Source organism: Zingiber officinale, chromosome 7B, assembly GCF_018446385.1.
Source record: "Zingiber officinale cultivar Zhangliang chromosome 7B, Zo_v1.1, whole genome shotgun sequence".
In the NCBI taxonomy this organism is placed as follows: Eukaryota; Viridiplantae; Streptophyta; class Magnoliopsida; order Zingiberales; family Zingiberaceae; genus Zingiber; species Zingiber officinale.
The window spans coordinates 11,210,964-11,233,563 of NC_055999.1; the positions used below are offsets into that span (position 1 = coordinate 11,210,964).

Genomic DNA, 22,600 nt, shown 5'->3' on the forward strand with positions numbered 1-22,600 from the left:
GCCTACATCTTAAATACTAGAGAACATTTAGGAAAATTTACCTCTAAAGTAGAAAATGGAATTTTTGTAAGATATTCTCTAAACAGTAGGGGTTACAGAATATATAATAAAATTACGTTAAAAATCAAGGAAATCACAAATGTAAAAGTTTTAATTGACAATATTAGCTCAATCAATTTAACAAAAAATCCAGTGCATCATTCACGAACCAAACACATTGAAATCAGGCACCACTTTATCAGGGATCATGTTACTAAGGGTGACATTGAGCTCAAATACATTGAGTCCAAGTCAAACTTAGCTGACATATTCACTAAACCACTCCCTGAAAGTGAATTTAGTAATTTGCGTAGAAAACTAGGAATGTGCCTAATAGACTAGGAGTTTCGAATTTTAAAAATATTTTCAAACTGATTGTTCTCAAATTATAGGTTAAACATGTATCATTTTCAAAACTTTCCTATTTTTAGATTTTTAAAAATATTTTTAGCCTTAGCCTAGTTCAAAATCCTTAGAAAGTATGTACCCATAGGACTAGTTTTTGAGCATCTCACCAAAACCCTAGGTTAAACATGTACCCATTATTTTGAGTATTCTCTCTCATCACACACACATTCTCTCATTATTTTTTCTCTCTTCATTCTCTCCTCATTTTTTCATCATGCTTTCTCTCTCCTCAATCTCTCTTACCATACTCTCTCTCTCCATATTTTCCCTCATCACACTTTCTCTCTCTTCATTCTCTTCCATCACACACTCTCTCCTCATTTTCTCTCATCACACTTTCCCTCTCTTCAATTTTTTTCCCATCACACTTTCTCTCTCGTCACATTTTCTCATCATACTTTCTCTTCTTAGAGCATCCATAGTGGTTAAAACCCACTGTGAGCTCCTTCGTTGCCACGTCTGCGCCACATCAAAAGTTAAAAACCCCATACCTCTTTCCACTATCAAAAAACCTCTCAACAACTTCTTCACGGGTCCCACACTTTTCATTATATATATTTCATTATCTCTTCTTCATATTTACATTTTATATAATTAAATTTTAATAAAATTTAAATTCATAAATTACTAACATAAAATAACTTTCATAATTAAAAAAATTACATAAATATCACAATACATATATCACAATTAATAAATTATTTTTTCACTGATTACAATTATAGCGTGCCCAGATATACTTGACTAAGTCAGCTCAAAGTTGATGATGTAGCTGATTATCACGTAGCTCGTAATTTCTACGGATATATGCTTGGAATTCTTGAGTGGAGCCTTGAAATATTTGTGATTGAGAATCTCCTTCATCGTCCGACCAATTGACTACTGCATCTCCCTCATTCTCAATAATCATATTGTGCAAAATAATACAGGTATACATAATGTCTTTCAAATTATCCTTGTACCAAAATCGTCCTGGACCTTTTATCATTGCTCATCGTGATTGGAGCACCCCAAATGCCCTCTCGACATCCTTTCTCGCAGCCTCCTGTCATTCCTTAAATATTTTTCTTTTGGGATCCTGGGGACATGGAAAGCTCTTGACGAAAGTAGCCCATTCTGGATAGATCCCATCGGTCAGATAGTATCCTTTTGTATATTGTGTATTATTAATCGTGAAATTAACCTCGGGTGCATTCCCTTGTAAGACGCCGTTGAATAACGGTGATTCATTAAGCACATTGATATCATTGCGTGACCCTGCAATCCCAAAAAAGGCATGCCATATCCACAAGTCCGAAGATGCAACGACTTCGAGCACAATTGTTGGGACGCCATGATCTCCTCGAGTAAACTGACCTTTCCAAGCAACGGGGCAATTTTTCCATTGCCAATGCATACAATCAAGACTGTCCAACATGCCAGGGAAACCATGTCTCTGCTCATACATTTCAAGCAAGTGTTGGATATCAGCAGTATTAGGTCTTCTTAAATATTGGGCCCCAAACACTTCAATTACACATTGGCAAAAGTTGAATAAACATTGGATGTCAGTTGTTTCAGCAATTCGTAGATACTCATCATAATGATCAGCAGGGGCTCCATACGCCAATTGACGAATAGCCGTTGTGCATTTCTGAAGTGGTGACAAACCTTTTTTCCCCGCTGCATCGACCTTCCATTGAAAATATTCGGAATGATTTTTCACGGCATCAACTATACGAAGGAATAACTCTTTTTTCAATCGAAATCGACGTCGAAATATGTCATCAGGATATACCGAATCATCAGAAAAGTAATCATTGAAAAGACGAGCATGTCCAACTTCACGATCCCGATTCAAATACCTTCTTCTCTGTGTTCTACCGGAAGAACTTTGAGCTCTTTGACGTACCGTTTGTCGCTGCTCATATAGTTGGAGCATTCTTCGTTCATCTATATCCTCCACATCTTCCGCCAATTCATTTCTCCAGAATTCCTGGAGCATAGATCGATCTGGATTTTGAGTCATTTGAAATAAATCAAGATATTTTTGTGGTTGAAAAATATAGAGAATTAAGAAAAGAAATCGAAAGCAAAGGTAACAAGGAGATGAATGAAAAATATGAAATCGATCATGTATTTATAAAAAAAATAAATTAAAAAAATTTAATTATAACCGTTGAACAACGGCTAAAAATTAGTCGTTGCTCTACGGCATACAACGGTTGTTCTCATTGAAATGAGAAGCAGACTTTAATTACCAGGTTTTTTGTTTTTTTTTTAATTATTAAAAAAAAAAATGAAAAGACGAAGAAGCGGCTCCGCCGCGGAGCCGCTTCTTCGTTTTAATCAAAAAACCTCCCTCCACTATGGGAGGGAGGTTTTTCGCCAAGTCCACGTCACAGTGGGAGCTCGGAAAGAGTTCCCACTCTGGATGCTCTTAATCTCTCATTTTCTCTCATCACATTTTCTCTCTCTTCATTTTTTCCCTTCACTCTTTCTCTCTCAACACACGTTCTCTCTCATCATACTTTTTCTCTTCTCAATTTCTTCTATCACGCTCTTTCTCCTCATTTTCTCTCATCACAGTTTCTCTCTCTTCATTTTTCCCCATCACACGTTCTCTCTCATCACACTTTCTCTCTCATCATATGTTTCTCTCACATTCAACTTTATCTTCCATCTAATTTTTTCTCTTATTTTCCTCTAAAGGTAAAAAAGAAAATTTAAGTTCATTCCGACTAATACTATGATATTCATTCCCATTCCAATTCCTAGGAGAAAACCAAATGCCACCTAAATATTCACGGGACGTGTAATTAAGATGGACAGCATAATAAAATTAACTAACTAACTAACTAACTAACTAACTATATATATATATATATATATATATATATATATATATATATATATATCAACTATTTACTGGTTAACAATAAATTACAATTTTTCATGAAATTGGAGAAACTTTGTTGGTTCCGAGTTTGAGATATTGATCCACGGTGCAGTATGAACTTTCTAAATGAATCATATCCATGGGTCGAGGTCTTAGTTTTCTATCACACCGCACATGGTAGATGAAGATGCCAGTGACATATTAACGAGATAAAGCCAGAATGATTGCAGTAATAGTCTCAAACTCATGTATGAAATAAAATAGAGAACGCAAATATACATGACTATATAAATCTACCGTCGACGACAACCGAGAGAAACAACCTTTTGCAGTTTGTTTTGAAACAAATTCTGGAGGATAAGTGCGACTGCCATTTCGATTTGTCAAACTCGTCCGTGCAACAAGGGAAACCAATGGTAATGGTGGCTGCATCTGTATGTCTACTATGTGAAAAACACCAACACAAAAAGAATGATGAAGAGCACAATCAAAAACCCTATCATCATGAATTGACCCTTCGCACCAGCCTTCTTCATCACCACAGCAACTTTTTTCTGCATCGGAAAAAGGTGCACTACATTAGGGGTCTCATATGAAAAGCTAAAGGATGAATAAAATCCACCTTTCAGTGACAGTAAAAGCTCTATCATATTGAAATACAAAGGTTTGTTTATATCAGAAGTAAAAGTAGCTATGGTTTCAGTCGTAAAGGCACCAAGAATTCTACGCATTACAATATACTAAATGAAGGCCCAATCATCAGAGAAAAGTTTGCAAATTATAAAGCAATCCAACAAGTTCTGAAATGCTAACCTGAACAAAGTCGAGCCTGTTCGATGTGGTCTCCATCTCCAAACTCAAATCATCCAAAATCCTTTCCTACATCACAGATGGAATTATGGAATTTAACAATAATGGAAATCATTTGTTGGAATCTGTTAGGAATCAGATGAGGATGATAGAACAGCAAAGGACATTTATTATCTCATCAGAAGCAAGTTAATCTTTTATGTCAGTAGAATTTCTTCTAGTTCTAGAGAATGTTTCTACCACGTCATGCTGCAAAATCATATCATGACTAGTAATACATGTTTTCTTTTCCCATGTTGTGTTCATTTACAAATGGACCTATGCAACACAAAGTCCATCCCTTCTTCCAACGATTACGCAATGAGAACATAAAAAATTATGTTTCAAATAATTGCACTAAATTAAACCTAATGAAACAAGCCTAACTAGATTAAAAAAACATCTTCTGTAAATGAACATAGATTGTTTTTCTAGGCTTCTATCCTAATATTGGATAAAAGAAATTTTATTTCTTAGAGGACGAGTTAATGACATCCAGTAAGCTTTATCAAATTGGTTGGGAAGTGTTCTATAAACTCATTCTCTATCATCATAGGACAGGGCAGCATAATATCATTTCAACCTTACCTGTCCAACTAGTTCATCATGTATAGTAAGGCCGATGCCACCTATCCTCTGAACACTAGCACTGAGTTCATCAAGCTCCTCATCCTGTTGCCTGAAGGATAACTTGGAATCATCTATGTTGTCATGAAATAAATATTATTTGCTTAATAATACCAATTGAAAATTACTAAAAAAGCAAAATTCAAAAGACAACGATGTCAAGGTGGATCCTAAATCATCTTTAAAATGACTCCAGCAATCTCTATGTCATATTTATGCAGCCAATGCTCAGTCTTAGAAAAAATAGCAACCATGTGAATAACTGTGCTTGCAGCATCTTTTTTTCTGCAGCATCTTCCCAAGCCCTTGAAAAATATAGTACAACTTCACATGAACATTAAAGGGTAATTACTCAAGGACTACGTGTCATGCCCCATTGAGATGGGAGAATTCACCCATCAACTTGTTAATTATAACTCATTTATTTAAAATTATATATTTTTTTTATTAGCTCACAACTCACAATGTGGGAAAAAACTGGAGTATTGTGATATCCCTACTCAAGGCTTGCACTGTGTCAAAACCTAAGTCCAACTCATAGCTGAGAATCATCCTGATCAGTGGCACATGAAGCCTAATGGTGGCAATATCATTATGCAGGTAAGCCTCTTCAACACCTCATCATGCTTACGATTAGGTCCGCTCTGATCCCAATTGTCACAACCGACTTAGATGAAAAAACTAACATTGTCAAATTCAACCATTAGTCCAAGATACTTAAATCTAAGCCACTTCACATTTATAAATTTATATTAGTCCGTAACTCACCATGTGAAACTAAATAGGAAGCCACACAAGGACAGCTATCTTATAAGACTTTGGCATCTTCTTGGAATACAAAACCATATTGGGTAAAAAATAATATAAAGGTTAAAAATTCATAAAGAACACAACACATGGTAAGACAGATGTGAACTTGTAGAACCAGCTACATATCATTCTATGCCTAAACTTTAGGAGGGGTGGGGGAATCCAAAAAGGGTGAATTATATCTACATAACTGGTCGTTTCGAGTATGCAGTGTAGCCCCTCTAATTCCAAAAAACACTATTTTAGTTCCTCATCTAAATCAAATGGGGTACATAAAATACCTTCCAACTCAAAAGGCGGTGCATATGATTTACCCGAAAAGAAATACAAAATTAAGCCTTTGACTAATCGACATCTAGATAACCTCTCAGAAAGCAGACAGATTTAAGTGAAAATATTACTTCATTAAAAGTAGCTGCCTATCTGATTCTGAAGATATGAAGTCATCGGTGTCAGAATCTGATCTCCCTGCCTTGGAATTGTAATCATTTGGATGCCTCATTAATTCATGGTGAGCACCATTTAGATTAGGAGCAAGTGAGCCCTTGCTTTCAGCTTGCACTGTTCTCCTGATGTTAAAAACCTACATAAGAACTAAATCCATTAGTCAATATAGTTAGAACCAAGATAATGATTAAATTCGTTAGTTTCTTTGAATATAAAATTCAGGAATAAACATGACAGTGATTGTATAGTCAAGACTACATAACTAAGATGTTAAAAATATAGATACAACAAGATCTCAAACTGAAACACAGTAAATGGAAGCAGCCTTCAAGATAGACAAAGAATGATGAAAGTGAGCTTAGTTCAACATGTTAAAGTAGAAGACTAGAAGAGAGAACATGTCCATGCCTGATGACGAGAAGTGGTGGTCCACTTTCTACGTCTTTCAAGTTCAATCACATCAAGACTGTAACGAGCTGGATCCTTCACAGCAACTGCAATTGCCTTGTCCAATTCATCAACCTTTTCAAAAAAAAAAAAAAATGTCAAACTATAAGTGAAAATAAAAATTGGCCAATTAAGAAGCATATAAAATAATATAAATTGGAAACACACATTTACTGCCTGAAAAAATAACAATTTCCCCCTTTTTTACATAATTTTTCTTTTATTGTCCATATGTTTTATTATCGTAAGAAATCACTTTATAAGTGCATTCTTGCCCATACAGACCTGCCACTCAATGCTTTCACAACTGGAAAGGAGCTCTTTGGTAAGATGTACACGCTCGCCAATATCTAATGGTGCTTGTTCCCATTGCTTAAAAGTAGATTGCAACTTATCGATCTGCAAAAAGAGAACAGATCTAGATGAAATGATTCAGGAAAATTTCGTAAAAGTTGGTTATAGAAAGTTTTTGCAATGTGCCATAGAATTTAACCTACATATTTTGTCAAAAAAATTACTCAGGGCTGGTAAAGAAATGTACATTGATATATCTTTTCCATGTAACGAGTAGAATGTCAAACAAAGGTCATATTCTTTTAAAAGAATAAAGAAGCTTCATGCTCAGAAAAAAAACATGACAACTATCGTTGCAATAATAAAATTCGTTTTCATGCAAGCCTTATTATGTTATAGATATTTTGGAACCAATCAACTTTAATCAAGGTTCTATTTTCTTTCTAAAACATGACACAAATTTCAAATCTAGGTTTAGTGATGATACCAGTCTTTTAGATGATCCAATTGTTGCCACCCAGTTCATCTCCCTCTGGTTTCATTAATGTCTTTCTATCTCTATTGTTCTCTTCTCTGTGTTTCTTATTCAATTACACACTTACATTTTCTTATTGAATTTTCCATTTGTTATCCACTTCATATTTCTCATTGGATTGCCTTTCGACAGTCTCATTTCTCTGTCACTTATTAGATTGAAGTGAGAGCTGAGTTACCGCTTATTCGTCAGCACAACCGGGCACCAATCATATCATTGGGCAATGCTATCATGATTTGTATCCAGTATAAGGCGGTATTAATTCAATCTGGAAAAATTACTTGACACAAGATTCTATCCCTGTTGGTCCTCACTGAAACAAATTTTCAACTTATTTGTATATATCAAGATACTACTCTAAGGAAATATCTTAGTAACAAAATATAGAGTAATCACTAACTGCCCTGAGCCTTATTACCCTACTACTTCGAACATAACTTTTGAAGCATAGAAGACGCATCTGGTCACTCAATAGGTTGCAATCTGGGAACAATGGTTCAGAACAAAGAATTTGTAAATATGTACTCAAAAGTCAAAACTCAACCTAGCATTTGACAAATGAATGATATCCTCCACATCCCATGTTTGCTCCTGTATTTGGACTTACTACATGGATTTTATTCCCAAGATCTACACAAGGATATTCTCTCTATAATATTCGAATCAATTAAACCAATTGTCATTTGGTATACCGATACCCTATACACCTTCAAATTTATTTTCTTTAACTTTACGTCTATTCAAGCTACCACAAATTATTCTCATGCATGTGCTCTTTCTTTTATAAAAAAAAAATATAGTAACCCTACACATCCATCATACCACTCTCATCTCTACGATATTATTTATTAATTTTTGACCTTGTTACTTCTTAACAACTAACCCATACAGTAGGGCTGTAGGTTGTGTCACTTCTTAACAACTAACCCATACAATAAGGCTGTAGATTGTGTCACTGTCTTATATTTTCTTCTAGACTAAAGGGCATACAACAATCACATAAGACTGCAGAACTTGTATCTGTTTCAACCACTCATTCTTTGTCCTATCACTGATAACTTCATTAGAGGCCTACTTCTTATTGAACAATAGATCCAAATATCTAAAATTAGCATCTAAAAGCATTTGAAACACTGTGATTACTCATTGATCAAATCTAGTTAAGCTATTTATGATATCCTGAACTTTACTAAAGTTGAAATTTCTTCAATTAGTTCATAAAAAAGATATAGCAAACCTATACTTCAAACTTCAAACTAATGCCTCATGATGAGCATGATCCCAAAAAGTCCAAGAGTATGGCTCTGCTAAAATTCATCAAAAATGCAGAAGAACTTCACTATCACATCCATAATGAGTTTGATTGGCCAAAAACAAAATTAGAAGTTTGATAGTACTATTGCATCCCTTGCAACCCTAATTAAAACGATAACAAAAAGATATTTATTATGCTATTTGATTTGCATATCCTACTCAATATTTCACAAAGGAAAGTGCTTCAACCGGCACATGATCTCCATGCAACTAACTGCAAGTTCCTTAACCTAATCAAGCATCTGTACCCAACCTTTAAGAATCATGTTGTCTACAGATGTCAAATACTCTCAAAATTATGATTGTCTTCCTTATCCATATGATGGACTGATCACTGGGGTCTCAACTAATCTGAACGTCAGACAGAATTCTCTTTATCTGTTATGTTAATTATGGAGGGGAAAACAAAATTAAAACTATATTATAACCTTAATCAAGCAACCAAACTTAATTCTTAACAAAAGTAATCAAATAGTAACAACTTACCGATGCCTGAATTTCTTCCTTAACAATGTAAAAGGGGTCTCGAGCGGGAGTCATCTCAGAACACTCTTGGAAACTGATCACCTCTTCTCAACTGGTGCATCAATTCTATATTATTCTGCACGCACAAGAAGAATCTCAAAAAACGGAAGATGATAATGAAATGCAGATTAAAAACACATTGCGATATGACATGAAGCAAACGAAAAACTATTAATAATACGCAAAAGCTTTGTTGCAACCAAAATTGCTGTTTGGAATAATCGATCTTGAGACAGAAACCTCAAACAAAATCTCCTATACCAATGCAACATATAGGAGATCTCTGTAACGGCCATCTGACTAAGATGGTAAATTAAATCAGAAGATCGCGACAATCGAAAACCAAAATTCCCCAGAGCGAGCATCAGATAAAGATGCAGGGGGTGAGAGGAGGGGCATTGACGGGAAAATAACTAGGATTGGCACATGTGTGCATGGATCTGCGAAGAACTGAATGGAGGGGAGAATACAAGGTCACGGATGAGTAAGAGAAAGGGGGAGGAGAAAAAATAAAGAGAGATTTCCTTTCTAGTGTCAGCTTTATGCAGAGCGCGGGATGAGATCTTCACCTTGCTCGCCGTAGACGTGAGATGGCAGCAGCATCCGATGCGGAGAAGATCTCCGACAAGTCTTTCTCTTCCAACGACACCGCGTTTGGGCTCGGCGAGAGGGGGCCTATCCTCTCTCGGGTTTGATCCCTTGCAGCGAATGAGAATTACGGGTCGGATTTTATTGGATTGTAAATAAACCCGCAAGGTAGAGTCACCCGAACCTAATAATGCCTACGTGGCCAAGTCCGTCTTGAAAGCAGCTAGAGAGCGCATGCATTTTTCCTCTCCGGAGTGTCAAAAGCGCGTTGACAGCTGGACCTGAAGCAATGGGCAGCTGCCGCATGGGCAGCGGCCGCGTCGGCATGCTTATGCCGCTGGAGGTCTACCGCGCCGCCGAACTGGAGGCGGCGCGTCTTACCGCAGAGCTCGCCGGAAGCGGTGGGCCAGTAGAATATTGCTGGAAGTCGTTGCTGGAGCTGCGGTGGTGCACCAACGAGATCGTGCTGTTCTTCCTGAACTGGGAGTCGTACTTTAGCGGCTTAGCCTCGACTGCTGCCGCGCCATCCGCGTCATCACCCACCACTGCGGTGCTGCCTGCTGGACTTCCATGTTCTCCAGCCTCGGCTTCACGATCCAGGAGAGCAACATCTTTCGTCAGCTACTGCAACGCTGAGACCGCACACACCCCGCCCCCTCGCCCGACGCCGCTGCCATCCGCTGCCTCCATGGCTGCCGTCGCAGGGGCGGAGATCACTGGCGATGCTCTGATGCCTTGATTAAGCCTTCACTACTAGCAATAATTATTTTTTCCAATTAAGTAGCTCATAATTAAATAAATATTAATAATGTATCGCAATATCAAATTCTGTATTTGGCACATCATCGTCACATTTACTGATCAATACGTGGTTTTCGTGTTCTCGTGGAGGTGGCCATGCCCTCCGTGTGTGCTCCTTCAACCTCCATCTTCGTCGGCCGATCCCTGACAGACTGTTCGATTAAGCCCACTCCGGCCCACCGCGGAGTTGAGGAAACATACCAGCATTGATATTGAGTAGCTAAACTAATTCTTGCCACGTGATAATTACACGAAATTATAGCCGTCACAACAAACATTTAAAATAAGGTTAACCCACCAACCATGCATCACGCGGCCTCCTCGACGACCACGCCAAGGCACCTACCGGCTGAGGAAGGTGGCGATTGGCAACCATTTTGCTCGCCTCCTCGGCTATAAGTACCGACCTGCCCCGATGCTGGTTCTTTTTTTCCCCTTCCTTTCTCTTCGCTTCTTTTCAGCTGCTCGCCATTGCCTCCGCCGCCCCGCCGTCCCGCCGTCCTCTTGTTATTCTACTACCCTCAATCTCATTAGCCATCTCGAAATACCAGATCCACACAGGTGACTATCCTGTCTCACCGTTGCTGATTTTTTTTTTTTTTCGTTTCTTCTCCAATTTTTGGTTCCTGGTTCACTTTTTGTTATTCTGCATATATTCAAATAAATGATGCTCCTGTTTTGGACGTTTATGCTCTTACGCCTCTTTAATCTGTTCCAATGGAGTTTTGCCATCTCCTGGAATGAAAAATATGAGAGTTTTTTATCCGGTCGCAAATCATACGCACCCTTTTATCCGGAGCCTATTTGGAGCTCTTTTGTTTGCGTTCTTTCTCAGATTTGAACCACTGTGCGATTACACAATCCACCATGCACCTCGTCTAGATATTTCAACTAATGTGCAAAATAGTTTTCCTCTGCTTAAATGGATTTTTGAGAGAATTTATGTGAGGAGTTTGATATTCATTTGAGAAGGATTTTCGTGACAATGATCGAGGAAATGGACGGGACGCACGAGGCGGGTCTCTGGAGAGTGGAGCCGCTCTGCTCCATGGCGGAGGCCGACGACTTCGACCACCTGTCGCGGTTGCTGGACCGGCCGAGGATTAAGATAGAGCGAAAGCTATCATTCGATGAGCGGTCGTTCAGCGAGCTCACGAGCAATCTCCGGTTGGTGGATGACATGTGTTCCCCTGCTGCCGGAAGGACATTCTCGAACATACCAACCTCGTCGCCTCGTGACTGGTTTGAGCCACATCCGATGATCGCAGAGGCATGGGATGCTCTCCGAAGGTCCATCGTGCTCTTTCGTGGGCAGCCTGTTGGGACCATAGCTGCCCTCGATCATTCCTCGGAGGAAGTCCTTAACTATGACCAGGTACATGGTTGAACAAATATTCTATTAGATTCAGAAAAAATGCCTCCTTTGACTTTGTTTTCTTGGATTCAAAACCTTCACCTAACCTTCCTAAACTGTCAACTCGATAGAATCTTCTTGAATTTTACTCTCTTCAGGATTCTATTTCAATTAAACCGAAGAAGACACTATCGGTTGATCCCTTGTTTGTTAAATGGACAGTTTTGTTGGTTCATTTCGAAGCTTTATAACATAATCCTTTTTTCAATATCTGTTAATATTGTTGTATTTAGGTCTTTGTGCGTGATTTTGTGCCAAGTGCTTTGGCTTTCCTTATAAATGGCGAGCCCGAGATAGTTAAAAACTTTCTGTTGAAGACGCTCCTCCTCCAGAGTTGGGAAAAGAAAATTGATCGATTCAAGATTGGGGAAGGGGTCTTACCAGCAAGCTTCAAGGTGAAACATGACGCTGTTAGGAAAAGTGAAACACTGATAGTAGATTTTGGTGAGAGTGCAATTGGTAGGGTTGCACCCGTTGATTCTGGTTTTTGGTGGATTATTCTTCTTCGAGCCTATACAAAATCTACTGGAGATGTGTCTTTAGCAGAAACACAAGAATGCCAGAGAGGGATGAGGCTTATTATGTGCTGATGGGTGCTCAATGATAGATCGTAGGATGGTAAGTTCAACAAGTACTCCAACTACAAAACTTAATATATGTGTAACTACACGATCAGTATGTTGCACAAAGGGCAGCTGATAAAAAGAAGGTAGAATTTCATGATATTATAGCACAATCATGTTGAATGAACTTATAATATTCATCTGGTGCAAGGTTAGACTTAGTTGTACGAGTTACATAGCCAAAGTCTTAATGACATTACCTTTACAGAAATATTATGCTGCTTTAAGTTTCTTCTCTGGTATTTTATCATAGGAGCAATAGGCTTTGCGTGTACTGGAGCTTGAAGCCTAATCAATGGAAATATATATCATGGTTCTAATCTTTTGTACAAGTCTGAATCAAATCAATGGAAATATAACTTATATAACAATGTACTCTACCACTCTACATACCTAATGTTATACTGATTACTGAATCCTGTAGTGTCTGGTATCATCTGGCAATTGGTCAAAATGTGCCAAAACAGTTTTAATAGTTAATCGTTCCAATACCACTAGGTAGAATGCACAATTTCTATCACAAAGTTTCATTACTGAAGCTGATTGCACAGTTTGTTCTACTATTGCAATGATTGTTAACTGTATCTGTTATCTAAATCATGAAATTGTTCCTTTCTGATTAATATTGCTTCTTTTTGGAAAAATTTAGGGTGTGTATGGTTATCCCATAGAAATTCAAGCCCTCTTTTTCATGGCTCTTAGATGTGCATTAGCGATGCTTAAACCTGATGCAGAAGGCAAAGAATTTATAGAGAGAATCGTACAGCGTTTGCATGCCTTAGGGTATCACATGAGGAGTTACTTTTGGCTGGATTTCCAACAATTAAATGATATATACCGCTACAAGACTGAAGAATACTCTCATACTGCTGTGAATAAGTTCAATGTCATTCCTGAGTCAATCCCAGATTGGATATTCGATTTCATGCCTTCTCGCGGCGGTTTCTTTGTTGGAAATGTCAGCCCTGCAAGAATGGACTTCCGATGGTTTGCCCTTGGAAATTGCATTGCCATATTATCATCCCTTGCTACACCAGAGCAATCAATCGCCATTATGGATCTCATCGAAGAGAGATGGGAGGAACTGGTTGGTGAAATGCCCTTAAAGATATCTTATCCTGCTATAGAAGGCCATGAGTGGAGAATTGTGACAGGGTGTGATCCTAAAAACACAAGATGGAGTTATCATAATGGAGGATCTTGGCCAGGTTAGTTGAAATGCTTTTCCTCGTTTTGTTGGACAGTACGATTCCTTAGTGAATTATTTTCTCGTGTTGATCGCAGAAACTTTGCATATCAGAGAATTCCACTAGTTCACCGAAACATGCTTATTTATAACAATTGAAATATTCTATGCCAAAACCTCAACTGATAGGAGCTAGTAATTTGTATTCCTTTTCATGGTATGCTGCTTGTTGCAGTGCTTCTATGGCTACTCACTGCAGCCTGCATCAAGACCGGCAGGCCACAAATTGCAAGAAGAGCCATTGAGCTCGTGGAGAACAGGCTTTCAAAGGACGGCTGGCCAGAATATTACGACGGAAAGCTTGGAAGATTCATCGGCAAGCAAGCAAGGAAGTTTCAGACATGGTCAATCGCCGGCTACTTGGTGGCGAAAATGATGCTCGAGGATCCTTCTCATCTTGGAATGATCTCCCTCGAAGAGGACAAAGGGAAGAAGCCTTTGATAAAGAGGTCAGCTTCGTGGACTGCCTGATACTCAATTGAGGTCAGATTCACACCATTCTTTGTTGGAATTCACTACTCATCTTGTGAACTTTCCGACTTCAAAATGTCTGTTAATGCTCTGGAGTTCTATATGTGAAACATTTATGGCATCTCCATCGTTAATAAAATCGAGCTGTGTATATTGATGGTCTCATTATGCTACTGTTGGTTATGACGTGCCATCCGCACTCGCCTTCTTTTGCCTCCGTCGCCGTAGCACGCCGAAGCCATGGCCTCCTTCCTCACCACCGCCTCATTTGTCTCGCTGTCTCCGCCCTCGCCCTCTCCAAGCTCCGTCGGTTCTACGACGCCGCCGCCGCCGCCGCCAAGATCGACTCCCTCGACGCCCCTCTGGATTCCCCTCGCTTCCGCTTCCAGTCGTACGCTTCTTCCTACCCCGGACGTTCTGGTTCAATGATCCCATTCGCCCTCCGCTTCCTCCACGCTGAGTGACCTTCCCCAGCGCCTCGGTACCAGATCCGTCACCGTCGACCGCCTCTACGCCCTTTACGACCTCGTTCAATCCGAGATCTGGGAGGAGATCACTACCGCATCTACAGATCTATGGCGCCGCAGGGAGGCGTTCGTGATAGCTGTCCTCTGCGGCGACCGCTTCGTCCACCGGGAGTTCGAGGCGGCTCTCGCGCTGGTTCGGCTGCAGGATCCATCGAACCCTTCGCTCCTCTCCCGACTCGGTTATGTCCAACTCCAGATCGGTGACCTGACTGGCGCTAAGGCGCCATTTTCGATGTTGGAAAGCCTTCACCACCAATCTCGGGGGAGCGGACATTGGAATTGGAAAGCTTGTGGGGAGGAACAGGGCACCGGCGTCCATCGCTGCCCAGGATAGTGTATTGAGAGGGATCCTGCTGATGCAGTGGCACTGGTGATGGTGCTAGGGGGCTTCGGAAAGGATTCCAAGTAAATGAGGTGTGAAGCAAATAATCTTCTTTTTGTAAAATATAATTTCTTATTTTTATAATATATTTATTGTAAAGTAGTAATTATTATTATATAATGGGAGTTGTTTTAATTTGTATTTTTAAGATTATTCATTTTTAAAATTTTATTTTTAACATTCTACAGTCAGAGTCATTTTATCTAATCGACAGTGAGAATTATTTAATACTAAAAATAGTTTTTTTTTCTAATTAATATAATCTATATTTGTAGAATAACAAATTAGTTTTTCTATTATTAACCTCCTATTTTACTCTCAAAATACTTTAAATTTAAACTTAAAAGATGAGTATGCATCGAAGATTTTTTTAAAATAAAAAGCAACGAGATTTTTTTTTTTCAAAAACTTTTTACTGAGCCATACCAGCTAGTTTTTTTTTTTATTTTGCTGAAAATAAAACAATCTTTTATCAAAAAATAAATTAAAATATTTCATTAAAATAAAAGTCCTATTATCTTACGTGCCTCCATGTTTGAAGTGATCTATTTAGATATTTGTTTGTGTGGTAGCAACATGTCAAACAACATACCTAGCTTCACACACACCTATTTTATTATATTAAGAAATTTATTAATTATTCATTGAATATGTGCATACATTAAGACTAAAGATAAACGTGCCCATCACGACTCCATTATGAACTCATATGAACACCACTAAATATATTTCATCATCTACCACATGCATTAAAATAAAAAGTCAAATAGAATTTTCAAAAAAGAGATACGAAGTCAACGACTTTTGCTGCCTCTAATGGCGAAAGGGCAGGTTTGACAATATTGAAGATATCATTAAATGACTAATTCTATATCTTATCTAAATATTCTAAAAGATTTAAATTAATCACTTCATGTCTTATTATGAATTCTTTGGTTACTAACTTCTCTCCAAAAATCTAAATGCATTATCTTGTAAATCATTTTATGGTATGATTTTTACATAGCAATTACCAATTCAAAAGAGTCACTAAAAGACATTTTATATTTTATTTTAAATAAATTTTCTACGTAAGCTATTTTAAAAAACAACTAAAAAGAGGATCAATTCGCCATATTAAAAAGTAAATTTGTATAGAATTGAAAAGATAATATTGAGGAAAATTACAATATTCAGCATCTGTCTGATGAAATTTTCTATGCTTAATATGTTTGCTTAGGAACCAGGTCCCATGGCTTACAAGGGAGTCCTGGGGCTAAAAGAAGAGAGGCAGAGAGAGAGAGAAAGCATGTGATGGACGTGGAACAGTGGAAGACAGGAGAATGGGATGATTATCGTCTTTTCTTCCCTTTTTCAAATTCATTTATAGGAGAGTATTTCTATAGTATGGAAATATGGCAGGAAGACAGAAAGAAAGGAAACTACTTAGAAGTAATAAATATGAATTTTCCATGCTCTTGTCGCCGATTGGAGCAGAGAGGATGACCCGTTCTCTGTTCTTTTCTTGACTTGACGCCGCTAGTTCCTTGGTCTCTTCCTCCCCTTTCCTTCCTGGCTTCCTCCCAGTCGTCTCAATCTATTCTGTTCCTCTTCCTTTATCTGCTTCAAATCTTGCAGGAATAGCTCACAATCGTCGGAACTCGAAGAGAAAAATGATGAAGATGGGATTTTGGTGATGAAGACCCTGTAAAAATACAATCTTTCTGTGTAGGAATCAGCTTTCAGGGCCCAAGATCTGGACTTTGCAACTATTACCATCACCGATGAGCCAGTCGTCGGTCAATCCCCCTCCCCATCGCTCCTCTAAGCCCACCTCCGTCCTCCCGTACAAGACCCCCAACCTCCGGGACCAATACCGCATCGGCAAGAAGCTAGGGCAGGGGCAGTTCGGCACCACGTACCTGTGCATCGACAAGAACGATGGCAAGGAGTATGCGTGCAAGTCCATTCCCAAGCGCAAGCTCATCTGCCGCGAGGATTACGAGGACGTGTGGCGCGAGATCCAGATCATGCACCACCTCTCGGAGCACGCTAATGTGGTCAGGATCAAGGGCACCTACGAGGACGCGCTTTTCGTGCACCTGGTGATGGAGCTGTGCGCGGGCGGAGAGCTCTTCGACAGGATCATCCAGAAGGGGCATTACAGCGAGAGGAAAGCGGCGCAGTTGATCAAGACCATCGTGGGAGTCGTAGAGGCGTGCCACTCGCTCGGGGTGATGCATCGCGATCTCAAGCCAGAGAACTTCCTGTTTTCCAGCTCCGATGAGGATGCGGCACTTAAAGCGACGGATTTTGGGCTATCCATATTTTATAAGCCAGGTCTGTTCTTCTTCGAGATAAGATTTCTATTTCCTTATCTCCTTACTCTCGTCAATGATTAATTATGCATTCTATTTCGTCTTTCTAACACAGCTACTGTCCATGTTGTTCAACCCAATTGGTACTTTTTTTACTTTTTATTTCTGGAACATGAGAACTTTGCACTAAGTTTAAGTCTGATGAAATTTTCTATACTCTTGTAAGATATTAGATGAGCAAACATGGAGAAATGGCTGTAAGGCCTTTTAAGCAATTGGTCTTACCCATTCTTATATCACATATTCATATTTTCATTAAGACATGGTTATGGATTTTCAATAGTGGCACTTTTGTGGCTTTGAACTGTTAGCATCCATGCTCATTTGACTGCTCTTTTTGCCATATTGGTATTGACTTTTTGCTATCATTTCGTTCAATTTTTCTTGCATACTAGTTCTGTAATTATCCTCCATAGGGATCACAGATGAACATTTTCTTCCTTTGTTCTATCAAAGGGGATGCCATATCTTCAGGTTTGCATCAGTGCTGCAACACTTGCATGAATGAAAATATAAGACTTAAAATCCCAGTCAGATGTGAGATTTTGGATTTATAACGTGTGAGTTAAAAATATATATTGGTGAAGTAGGAAGGTCTTGTTGAGATAGTTTAAGACAGTAGTAAAGAGTACTGACATATGGTGAATGATGAATATCTTTGGATTAGCAGTGAAAGTTTAGTTTTAGGAACTTGTTTCATGGCTAGCATAGTGAAAATTTTAGTTTGAGGAACTTGTTTCATTGCAAGCATACAATATAATGGGACCCCAAAAGAAGACCAAATTATATGGGATTGGTTATTTACACGGAACATTTCCCGTCATTGAAATCGAACCAACTTTGAACTTATAAGATAGAGAGTATATCTGTGCAGATTGAATTTCCTTTTACATTGAATTTCATATGGTAAAACTGATCCAAATTCATATTTTACTTGCTTTAGATTGAGGTGTCCATCAAACTTTGTAGGATGCAAACTCTCTTTTATGATACTTGTAAAATCTCCTTCTGATATAGTTTGATATATCACCTCAGTCTACTGTTTGATTGATGTGTGAAAGCCAAATTGAGCTATATTAAAAATTTTGCGTGAGTAAGAAACTTTGCCATGTCTCTTACCAAAATTTAAACAGTTCTTTTATAGAGGGGCAGAACTAGGCGAGTCAGAGAACAAATCTACTTTTAAATTTCAACTATAATAGAAAATTTGCATGAGTGATAAAGTTTGCCATGTCTTTTGCAAAAAAATCTTATTGATTCAGACTACATCTTATTGTCATTTCTCATAAATCAAAATCTAGATTTTGTAATTAGGTACAAATCATTAATTTTAAATTTCAAAAATTGTAAAAATATATATCGAAGTGGATACTTTTTTCAAATATTCAATTTCTGGCTTAGACTGCGTAACACATGTATTCAATGACAAGCAATCCAATTGATTACCACTATCATTACTCAGAGTGGCGCATGGTAGTGACACTGAAGAGCTGAAGTGGCAGAGATAACAGTTGAGAGGTGGAGATTGAAATGATAGTCATATAAAAGCAATTGATGCAAAATTGTGGTGGCATGATCATCTTTTGCTTTGTCTTTTTCCCATTACTTTTCTCTTTCTATCCTCTTCTTTTCACTTTCATTTGTCTTCTTTTCTTTTTCACATTTCTTTGTCCAACTATTTTTTTCTTTTCTTTGTCTCCTTTATGAGAGTGCATATGTAGAATGCTTGTGTGCCTGCTAGAAAATCTTGTTTCTTTTTTTGTATAACATACTTGTGTGTCTGCATCAATATGTTTATTGAACCATACACCTGCTTTTTGCCATGTCTAGACTGGTTAGTCAAACTGTGGATTTTATGAACGGTGTTTAAGGACACCTGTGTGTATAGGCACGGAAAGCATGAAGGATTAATTGGTAGCTAGACAAAGCAACACAATACTGAAGCTTATATTAATTAATATTCTGCAGCAGTGTTAATATTCAATGAGTTGATTGTGAATACAACTTGAGGATGGTTGGTTTGACCATAAAGTCAGTAGCTATTGTCATCAAAGATCATTGCATTATCAAACTTGACCTCTCTGCTAACATTTTTTTTGTAAGCTGATTGTTCTGGAACTTTGCAGGTGATACCTTCTCCGATGTTGTTGGAAGTCCGTATTATGTTGCACCTGAGGTACTGCGGAAGCTTTATGGACCAGAAGCAGATGTGTGGAGTGCTGGTGTCATCTTATACATTCTGTTGAGTGGAGTTCCACCTTTCTGGGCAGGTGCATAATTATTGATGTTGATTTTTGGTTTTATCAAGCTAATATCCAAAGTCTGAATCTACTTATTGTTTGAGATAACAAATTACCTTATTGCACTTTTTGTCACTTTCAGAAACTGAAGCAGGGATTTTCAGACAGATATTACATGGTCGTCTGGATTTTGAATCTCAACCATGGCCTGGTATTTCTGATAGCGCAAAGGATCTAATAAGAAATATGCTTAATAGAGACCCAACGAAGAGATTTACAGCACATCAAGTTCTTTGTTAGTATTTTGATCTTGAGTTTTTTTCTATGTATTCACACTTTCAAGAATAGCTTCAGTTCTGTACTGACATGAAGTTTCTTCTTCCAGCTCACCCATGGATTGTTGATGACAAAGTTGCACCTGATAGACCCTTGGACTCTGCTGTGCTTTCACGTCTTAAGCAGTTCTCTGCAATGAACAAACTTAAGAAGATGGCTTTAAGGGTAATCTTCTTGAGATTATATTGATAAGATTTTCTTTTTCCCAGCTAGTTAAAATATTTTATTGGAGATGCTGAATACCATATAGTTACCAGAGTCTATGGGTCTTGATAAAAATGTGGGGAGAAAGTAATGCTTTTAGAGTTGTAGAAGATTGTATATACACTTGTGAATTCACTTGTTTTTTCACTGTTTAATGTTTGTGTTTAAGGAGGATTTCTAATATTTATGGATTTTGTTCGTAATTAATCTCTTTCTAATAACCCAGTGGAGTTTACAATATTAGTCCCCAGCTTTTTTAACATTAAATGACCTGTTACTACTTCTATATCTAAAGATATGATTTTGTATTAGCACAATTAATGAATATGCATGTATCCTTCATAAAAGTTTTCAGGCCATAGTTGCTCTGACAGATATTGATTTAGGATCTTTGATGCCCATTCTCTAATGGCTTGTAGCAACTAGTAAAAGAAATGGTTGATACACGCGATATCCAAATAATGTTTTATAGTTATACAAATGGCAAAAGGCGAAGCGCTTGCCCCCAGCGCCCCCGCCAGTTGGCCCCAGGACCAACACGGAGGAGGCCAAACTGCTTGTATGTTCTTAAAATGCAATGGTTGAAACTCGACTTCTGCTAGAAAAAGAAAAGAACGAAAAATACTTTGTGAGACGTTTATCTTACCGAATTATGATTCTACCTTTCACATATGTGACGGCTTTGATGTAGTAGTATTATTTCCAGAGGTTTTTATTACCGCATTTCCTTAGCAATTATTATTTCTGCAAGATGAATCTTTATTGTGTCTGAAATGCATTGCTCAGTTCGGTTCTGCCAATTGTGATTTGTCAATGTGTTATAACAGAAATTGTTGTGGAAGATTGTGGTGATTTGCATGTAAGTCTGAACTGTGCAACTGTAGTGTCACTTCATTTTCGTTTTTATCGTCACGCTCTACCTGTTTAAAACTCAATTTTGTACACAACCTCTTATGGTGGAAGTTGAATTGTCTTAGTGTCTCATACCTTGCCAGATGGGTGTACTTGTAAGTGCATCCAATGTGCCAAGGAAGTACCGAGTCTAGATAATTAAGATTGAATGTTTTAGGGTGAGAACATGCAACCATGGTTTAGAATATCTACAAATCTCTGTGTTCCTAAAACTTGTATGTTTCCTCAACTATGCATTTCTTCATTTTTCAGGTTATTGCAGAAAGCCTCTCCGAAGAAGAGATTGGTGGTCTTAAAGAGTTGTTCAAAATGATTGATACAGATAACAGTGGAACCATAACCTTTGATGAACTGAAAGAAGGCTTAAGAAGAGTGGGATCGGAACTTATGGAATCGGAGATACAGGCACTTATGGATGCGGTAAGATTGGTCAATGCTGTTGTACCGTTCTATTTCTCCAAGGAACACTGCATCGATTCTTGAAAAAAAAAATCTAAATTTTAATTTGCTTGATCATCTGGAAATTGTAGGCTGATATTGACAAAAATGGCACAATAGACTACGGTGAATTTCTTGCAGCCACAGTTCACATGAATAAGCTGGAGAGAGACGAGAATCTAATGGCAGCATTCTCTTATTTTGACAAAGACGGAAGTGGTTACATAACTCTCGATGAACTTTCACAAGCATGCAAAGAATTTGGTCTTGATGATGTTCACCTTGATGAGATGATCAAAGAAGTTGATCAAGATAATGTGAGTCTTTTACAATCTTTGTTTCGTTTTGCCCTTGGATGCAAATATTCTCTATAGTAATTCAGTTCACTAAAATTTGGCTTCTTAAATTGTGGTTGATTTGTCATAGTATCGGTAGAACGACATTAAAATTTACACATGTTGCTTTGTAGGATGGCCAAATAGATTACAATGAATTCTCAGCAATGATGAGAAAAGGCAATGGAGTTGGAAACGGAGGTCTCGGAAGGAGGACCATGAGAAACAACATAAATTTTAATCTGGGTGATGCCTTCAAAACTACTTAAGAAAATCATAAGTGTGATTGACAGTTTATTTTAAAATTGTGTATGAGGTGATATCGTTATAGAAGGTTTAGAGACCGAGAAAGAATTTATCTTTTCTCTAATGAGTTTATCAGACTCTAAGAATCGTTTTGAATGAACATTTTGTCAATAGTTTCTTGAGTAAGCTTGCAGAGAATGTTATTTGCTTATCGCACTGTATCCTCTTTCCTTTTGTCAAGGATTTTGCATGGGAAGAACGTCTCAATCTTTCTGAGAGGATTGGCAAGAAAAGAAGAAAAACGAGA

At 38.1% G+C, this 22,600-nt stretch overlaps 4 protein-coding genes and 1 pseudogene across 4 annotated transcripts; 3 read left to right on the plus strand and 2 right to left on the minus strand.

Annotated features, from left to right (window-relative positions):
- Nucleotides 1–1,257: 1,257 nt before the first annotated feature.
- On the minus strand, nucleotides 1,258–2,629 carry LOC122003565. Its single transcript, XM_042558661.1, has one exon. The coding sequence runs from the start codon at nucleotides 2,453–2,455 to the stop codon at nucleotides 1,496–1,498; it is 960 nt and encodes a 319-aa protein (XP_042414595.1). The 5' UTR covers nucleotides 2,456–2,629; the 3' UTR covers nucleotides 1,258–1,495.
- Nucleotides 2,630–3,526: 897 nt separating this feature from the next.
- Nucleotides 3,527–9,888, minus strand: LOC122005290 (syntaxin-61-like). The gene is made up of 8 exons (XM_042560277.1): nucleotides 9,743–9,888; nucleotides 9,135–9,249; nucleotides 6,791–6,904; nucleotides 6,467–6,580; nucleotides 6,013–6,194; nucleotides 4,763–4,853; nucleotides 4,139–4,204; nucleotides 3,527–3,879 (listed from the first exon to the last, which is right to left on the minus strand). Exons 2-8 carry the CDS (start codon nucleotides 9,186–9,188, stop codon nucleotides 3,769–3,771), a joined length of 732 nt encoding a protein of 243 aa, XP_042416211.1. The 5' UTR covers nucleotides 9,189–9,249; nucleotides 9,743–9,888; the 3' UTR covers nucleotides 3,527–3,768.
- A 1,341-nt stretch (nucleotides 9,889–11,229) lies between these two features.
- Nucleotides 11,230–15,366, plus strand: LOC122005294 (annotated as a pseudogene).
- LOC122004167 lies at nucleotides 14,499–15,177 on the plus strand. The gene is made up of 2 exons (XM_042559094.1): nucleotides 14,499–14,707; nucleotides 14,805–15,177. The coding sequence occupies exons 1-2, from the start codon at nucleotides 14,499–14,501 to the stop codon at nucleotides 15,175–15,177; spliced, it is 582 nt and encodes a 193-aa protein (XP_042415028.1).
- Nucleotides 15,367–16,626: 1,260 nt separating the features above from the next.
- Nucleotides 16,627–22,504, plus strand: LOC122005291 (calcium-dependent protein kinase 24-like). Its single transcript, XM_042560278.1, has 7 exons — nucleotides 16,627–17,544; nucleotides 19,709–19,852; nucleotides 19,965–20,117; nucleotides 20,208–20,323; nucleotides 21,527–21,694; nucleotides 21,805–22,029; nucleotides 22,182–22,504. Exons 1-7 carry the CDS (start codon nucleotides 16,989–16,991, stop codon nucleotides 22,314–22,316), a joined length of 1,497 nt encoding a protein of 498 aa, XP_042416212.1. The 5' UTR covers nucleotides 16,627–16,988; the 3' UTR covers nucleotides 22,317–22,504.
- Nucleotides 22,505–22,600: the final 96 nt, after the last annotated feature.

Excerpts from the sequence above, each read along its gene's own strand:
- LOC122005290 (XM_042560277.1), bottom strand. The coding sequence starts at position 9,188 with ATGACTCCCGCTCGAGACCCCTTTTACATTGTTAAGGAAGAAATTCAG. Across the intron at positions 6,905-9,134 it reads AGGAAGAAATTCAGGCATCG|ATCGATAAGTTGCAATCTAC; the intron begins GTAAGTTGTTAC and ends CTCTTTTTGCAG. Across the intron at positions 6,195-6,466 it reads CCACCACTTCTCGTCATCAG|GTTTTTAACATCAGGAGAAC; the intron begins GCATGGACATGT and ends GTTCTTATGTAG.
- LOC122003565 (XM_042558661.1), bottom strand. The coding sequence starts at position 2,455 with ATGACTCAAAATCCAGATCGATCTATGCTCCAGGAATTCTGGAGAAAT.
- LOC122004167 (XM_042559094.1), top strand. The coding sequence starts at position 14,499 with ATGACGTGCCATCCGCACTCGCCTTCTTTTGCCTCCGTCGCCGTAGCA. Across the intron at positions 14,708-14,804 it reads CCTCGCTTCCGCTTCCAGTC|ATCCGTCACCGTCGACCGCC; the intron begins GTACGCTTCTTC and ends CCTCGGTACCAG.
- LOC122005291 (XM_042560278.1), top strand. The coding sequence starts at position 16,989 with ATGAGCCAGTCGTCGGTCAATCCCCCTCCCCATCGCTCCTCTAAGCCC. Across the intron at positions 19,853-19,964 it reads AGTTCCACCTTTCTGGGCAG|AAACTGAAGCAGGGATTTTC; the intron begins GTGCATAATTAT and ends TGTCACTTTCAG. Across the intron at positions 22,030-22,181 it reads AAGAAGTTGATCAAGATAAT|GATGGCCAAATAGATTACAA; the intron begins GTGAGTCTTTTA and ends GTTGCTTTGTAG.